This window comes from Chiloscyllium plagiosum, chromosome 15, assembly GCF_004010195.1.
Source record: "Chiloscyllium plagiosum isolate BGI_BamShark_2017 chromosome 15, ASM401019v2, whole genome shotgun sequence".
Lineage (NCBI taxonomy): Eukaryota > Metazoa > Chordata > Chondrichthyes > Orectolobiformes > Hemiscylliidae > Chiloscyllium > Chiloscyllium plagiosum.
Genome location: NC_057724.1, coordinates 14,969,221 through 14,975,755, shown reverse-complemented (window position 1 = coordinate 14,975,755; position 6,535 = coordinate 14,969,221). Strand labels below are relative to the sequence as shown.

General features: G+C 37.7%; 1 protein-coding gene across 1 annotated transcript in view; it reads right to left on the bottom strand.

Moving 5' to 3' along the window:
* The window catches only part of LOC122557126 (succinate--CoA ligase [ADP-forming] subunit beta, mitochondrial-like), a 94,834-nt gene that overhangs the window by 80,048 nt on the left and 8,251 nt on the right, over nt 1-6,535 (bottom strand). The window contains exons 2-3 of the mRNA XM_043704465.1: nt 4,467-4,641; nt 1,573-1,672 (exon numbers count right to left, since the gene is read on the bottom strand). Of these exons, the coding sequence (XP_043560400.1) occupies nt 1,573-1,672; nt 4,467-4,641 (275 nt within the window). The remainder of the gene's footprint in view (nt 1-1,572; nt 1,673-4,466; nt 4,642-6,535) is intronic.

Sequence of the window (6,535 nt, the reverse complement as noted above, 5' to 3'; positions counted from 1 at the left end):
AGGGGCATGGATAGGATAAATAGGCAAAGTTTTTTCCCTGGGGTTGGGGAGTCCAGAACTAGAGGGCACAGGTTTAGGATGAGAGGGGAAAGATATAAAAGGGACCTAAGGGGCAACTTTTTCACACAGAGGGTGTAACGTGTACGGAATGAGCTGCCAGAGAAAGTAGTGGAGGCTGGTACAATTGCAGCATTTAAAAGGCATTTGGATGGGTATATGAATAGGAAGGGTTTGGAGGGATATGGGCTAACTGCTGGCAGGTGGGACTAGATTGGGTTGAGATATCTGGTCGGCATAGACGGGTTGGACGGAAGGGTCTGTTTCCATGCTGTACATCTCTATGACTCTATGTCCAAACAGTCAAATAGCTTAAATTCCTACATTTACTTTTGAATTTCTATGTGCAATGATTCACTGCAAATTCTCCTGGAAAAGTTTCATTAGATTATTGATACTTTATATTAGGGTTCTAATGTATTGTATGTAACACATTCTAGCAGACTGCTAAGATTGGTTATCTGTATAAATTTCAGTCGGTCTCATTAGACTACATTGTACTAAGCCTTTCCAAACCTATATTTTCATATAACTTCTGAATGATCTTTTACAGAACAAGTTCAAAACAATTTTAATAAACTTATTGAAATACAACAAGCATTATTTTGTTTAAGTATACTGTGTGATTCAGGCAAACGTTTTATTTTCTAGGACATTTCAGATCTTTAGAACATGTTGACATGGACCTTGACTTTAGTAATGCTGAAATTGATCACTTTACCATTAAGGTTCAGTTCATTGATCTATTAAGACCTATTTTTGTATGGCAATACCCACATCCTCCTTTTAAATAACGAAAAATCCTCATAGGTCCATTCCAATTAACTGATTTTAGAGGCATGAAATTCTGAATGTACTATTGCATGCCGATCTTTCAACTTGATTGTGTATAATAAATCTTCTAACAGGCAGAATGCAGACAGATCAGATTTGCTTTGTGCTAAAACAAAATCCCAGAAGGACTGGAAGCCTTTTAATCAATAACACAATATACTATCGCTGCATAGCACATTCAATATTTTCTGTTTATATTGTCTCCTCTACTAATATTAACAGCCTTTGAAATTTATTTAGTTTAACAACAAAGCTCCTGACAATTGTACTAATGAATCTTGCCCATGTTTTCAATGGGCAGCAATATTTACAATATCTCCTTGGAATAATTAATGTTTATTGTGCTTTCTTAAATAAATTTTGGCGTTATATCTGAGATTTGTCAATTTGGCATCATGCCATTATCCTGGATAATCAGTCCTTGCACTATAAACCTCAGACAAATGCAAGTACAGTGAGAAATCTTTTACCGACTCAAAAAAGGAGCTAACCGGGTTATGACGCAAATCACTTTGCCCTGTAGACTGGTAGCAAAGTGATGTGCACCATAGACCTAAAGTAATAATGACCATGGAGTGGGGGGGGGGGGGGGGGGGGTTGGTCTGGTGTTAATACTATACCGAGAAAGTGAACATTACACCTCTGAATATCAAATAAATATGAGGGATCACCCAAACTTACGAGTAAACGATTTTCACTCCTCCCTTCAGCCCACCTTCAAATTCCCCTTTGCCTCGACCACCAGCAAGAACTTGTGCTTTCACTACTACATCTTTCGACCCTATAGGGACAAAATGTTTAATGATTCAGTCAGTTCAATCATACCTGGTTTATTTGAAATGTGAAATCAGTCTATCACTCAATCCAAAGCAAATGTAAAAGAGGCTACCAAAGAACTGAGAATGGCATTTTAAAATATAATGTATACCAAGTACTGCACAAATACAGAAAAAAAATCTCGTACTTGCATTTATTGCACCTTTGACAGTCCTGGGACATTCAAAAACACTTTGTAATGAGTTAAGTACTTTTGGTGTGAGATACATAGTAACAAATATCTATGGAGCAAGATCCCATAAATAGAACAAGATAAATAACTGAATAAAATGTCCTGCACGATGTAGGTCAAGGATAAAATATTGGCCAGACTTTGAATAAACTCATCATCCCTCCTTCAAACAATGCCACGAAACTCTTACTTCAACACAAATGAGACGGATTATTTTAATTCATTTTAACTGCTTTGCACGTCATCCTTTGTTTTATCTGGATCTAATCTGTACTCAAAAGATATTTTAATGAAGTTCATTTAACAAATAATTCTGTGTCATCAACAAAGAACTGAAATCAAATTAAACTATGCCTCCTGCAGAAAGTATCCCTTCCACTATTTGCTCGGTTCATATTTGAAATCAATAACCAGTCAACATGTAACTTAAGGACAAACAGACTGAGAGGGGAACATCACATTCAAGGTCAATGATATTGGATTTCCATGGGATAAAACTGCTGATATTCAATGCTGTGTGCATTAATTAATGGAACAAAATTTAAATCAGAATTATACTACAGAAAAATATAATTAAACTATCAAATGCATTGACTTCTACACCCAAGTCAAAAATGACTTTGTGTTAATTGTTTTTAGTTCAAGTATGAACAGCGAAGATGTCCTCTCTCGAAATTCAAGAATGAACATGTGCGCAACTCTCTATCGCTGCACACTTTACGTGAGCCAGAGCTGAGTGATCACTTTCTTATATCCACAAGAATTAACCTAAACTACCACAATGGACACAGCAGCATAACACCAGAGCTTGACTCAGTAAAGACTTAAACTCTTGTTTGAGTTTAACTCTCGTTTAACTCAAGAAATCTCCAACTCAGCATAATTATAAGACTTGTATCTTAAATCACATTAACACTTTGGAAAACTAGGTCCATTTTCTGTCAAATTTACAAGCATTTAGGAGTAAATGTTTTCAATAATTTGCTTGGTATGGACATTAGATGTCAAAGAAAAAAATTTAAGGGAAGAGCAATGATGGGCCATCTCATCCCTGATCTGCATACTTGCACACGCATATCTAACTGCCCTGGTATTTTACAGCACACATTGTATCATCCTCACTCAGGTTACAGTGACACCATTCGACTACATACGGCATTAAGGAACTCTAATAAAACTGGAGTCATTAGGAGTTCGGAAACATTTTCTACTGGCTGGAGTCATAACTGGCACAAAGGAAGATTGTTGGGGTTATTAGACATTAATCATCTCAGACCCAGGTGACTACTGCAGGAGTATCTCAAGGTAGCATCTCTTAGACCCAAACAAATTCAACTGCTTCATCAATGATCTCCCCTCTATCATAAGCTCAGTAGTACAGATGTTGAAAGATAAAAGGGAAAAACGGCCTAATTCTGCTCCTATTTTCTTTAATTGCACACTGTGCAGCCCGATTCACATGTCATCAGGTATTGAAGAAGTCTATGTCCATACTCTGCATTACCTGACAAAATCCAGGCTCAGTTTAATAAGTGATAAGTAATATTCATGGCACACGATTGTTAAGCAATGACCATCTCCAACAAAAGAGAATCTAACCACCACCTCTTGACTTCCAGTGGCATTACCATTCATAAATTCTCCGACTATAGACATCCTAAAGGTCACGACTGACCAGAAACTGAACTGGACCAGATAATAAATAAAGTACAAAAGCAAGTCAGAGGATAAGAATTCTGCAGTAAGTAACTCACATTCTGTCGTCCAAATGCCTGTCTACCATCTACAAGGCTCAAGTCAGGATTGTAACTGAATACTGTCCATGAGTAGAGCATTCAAGAAGTTTGATACTTCCATGACAGAGAAGTCTGCTTGATTGCTATCTCATCCATTACATCATCAGTCACTCCCTTCACACCACTGATAACAGTGGCAGAAATCTGTACAAAATGTATTGCAGTAACTTGTCACGGTTCCTCCAGCAACACCTTCAAACTCACAACATCTACTACCTAGAAGAACAAGGGCCACATTAAAACCAGCAAGCTCCCTTCCAAGCCACTCACCACCCTGACTTGAATGATATCATGTTCTTTGACTGTCACAGGATTAACATTGTGGAACTCCCTTCCTAATAGCACTGCAGGTGCCCTTGTCAATTAGTTCAGCACTGCATGGATTGGACCTGCAAATTTCAAGTGTGAATGGGTCAACATGAAGTTGTGCTTATATTTACTTTGGAAGCAAGTGAGGACTACAAATGCTGGAGATCGCAGTCAAAAAGTACAGTGTTGGAAAAGCACAGCCGTTCAGGCAGCATCTGAGGAGCAGGGGAGTCCTTTGTATTTTATGAAGTTGTGGATTATTTAGATTGGGGTTTCCAAGTTAGAGGACACTGAAGTCAAACTGTATAGGTTATCAAAATGGTAGGGATCAATTCTCACAATACTGGTTCCGCAGTCTAAATCACTTGTTTTTAAAGCATGAAAATGCTTGAAGATGGCAGCACAACTAAATCTTTAAAACAATGCTGGATTTTCACATCAAACTGTCACAATCTGCATACCTATTGCTTTGGCAACTTTGAAGGCTTCATCAGCTGAACTGGCAACTTGTCCTTTTGGGATACTTATGCCTGCATCTTTCAATAAACCCATACTCAGATATTCATGAAGGGAGAGGTTCCGTTGTTGTTGTTGCTGGATTTCACTTGCAACTGGATTTAAGGATCCACCAAAAATCTAGGAACAAAATATAAAACTGATATAGTTTTTCCCTCAGAATGACACTTTACAAAATAATGTTTTAATCTGAAATTGGAAAAACGAGAAATTCTCAATACGTCTGGCAGCAAGCGAAACAAAGTTATTTGTTTTCAGGTCTGTAACCTTTTGTCAAAAGATTATAAAGTTAAAAATGTAGCATGCCCTGGGGAAAGGCGGAGGGGGGGGGGGCAGGGTGGTGAACAAAAGTAGAATAAATGGTAAGATATTGTGAAGGGTTGAAGAACAGGAGAAATGAAACGCAACTGGTTTTGGCCAAAGAGAGTGGAAATGGTACAAATGAACGAAAGTGTGGCTCAATGTGGTGTGAAAACCGGGATCCTTAACAGTTTCCATTTTAAAGCAAAGAAAATGAAAGAGAAATATGCGGCGTAAAAAAAAATTAAAAGTGAAATGAACCAAAATTGGGGAGAGAGATTATTACTTAAACTGTCAAATAAAACATTGAGTCCAGAAAACTTTAAAATACCTAGACAATAAACTAGATTTTCTACTTCGAACATGTGTTCAACATAATTGGAACACAGCAGCAATCTAAGGGCTGAAGGTCAGTGGGAGAATAAAGTGTTGAATTGATACGTTTGCAAACTGAAAGAAGGTGTTCACAGAAACACAGGGTGGTTACAGCATGAAAAGAGGCCATTCGGCATATTGTGCCTACAAAGAAATTATTGCGAAATTACATGAATCAAATGTCAGGGAAACCACCTCCAGCTTAGTGTTAAGCAAATTTTGACAGCCAAAGAAATCCCATTTCTACAAGTACGTGTCCGTGCAAACCGAAAAGAGTATTAGTGTAGTGTATGTCAAAAACACAAGTTTCAAATGCCAAATGAAAACACAGTAAAGCAATAAATATGTGATAAACTCTTTATTCAATATGTTTATCTCCTATAAAATTGAAAAAGGTCAAGACATCGCATTGAAAAAGCTAGCTCTGGTAAATCTCCATAATCTTGTTTTGTTTGGCATGTTATTTTGACATCTATGATAAAATCTGCTATGTCCTCAATGCAGCCAAATACATTTTTGCTGTTTCACGTTGTAGTGTGAAATCTCAGAGCATTACGACAGCTGTGGCTAGGTAAACAAGCAAGCAGGTATTCATTGGACTCGTCAGGGCCATCAGCCACCTTGACTGAAGAGCATATGGCATTTATGACAACATTCCCATAGGCTCTGCATGCCCTTTCATGGTGAAATCTTGACATTAAATGATATTTTTATTGATAATGTTGATTTTGCATTTTTGTGGTCAAATTCTGCTCTGATTGGCAGCCCAGTCACATGGCAAGTTTAGACAAGTTTGGCTAATCCAGGGGGACGACTGCAGAATTTCAGCTAAGCACCAGCGTCACTCTGGTGATCTATGAGCAAATGTTTTCAGTGCTCACAAGTGTATCCAATGTTCTGAAGAATGGTCACAGGAGTTGAAATGTTAACTCCTTCCAAAGGTGCCACCAGACGTCTTCAGTTTTTCGAGATATTTCTATTTTTGTTTGTTTCAGATCTTCAGTGCCTGCAGTTCCTGATTTTATTTAAGTGAGAGTACTATCCAATCAGATATGGTTCACACATGGCTAAATTATTTTAATAGCCAATATAAAGAAAAACATTTAAATAGACATCTTTAACCAGACGTCTTCAGTTTTTCGAGATATTTCTATTTTTGTTTGTTTCAGATCTTCAGTGCCTGCAGTTCCTGATTTTATTTAAGTGAGAGTACTATCCAATCAGATATGGTTCACACATGGCTAAATTATTTTAATAGCCAATATAAAGAAAAACATTTAAATAGACATCTTAAACCAAGTGGGGGGGGGGGGTGGGGGAAGAGGGGAGTGGGGAGGGG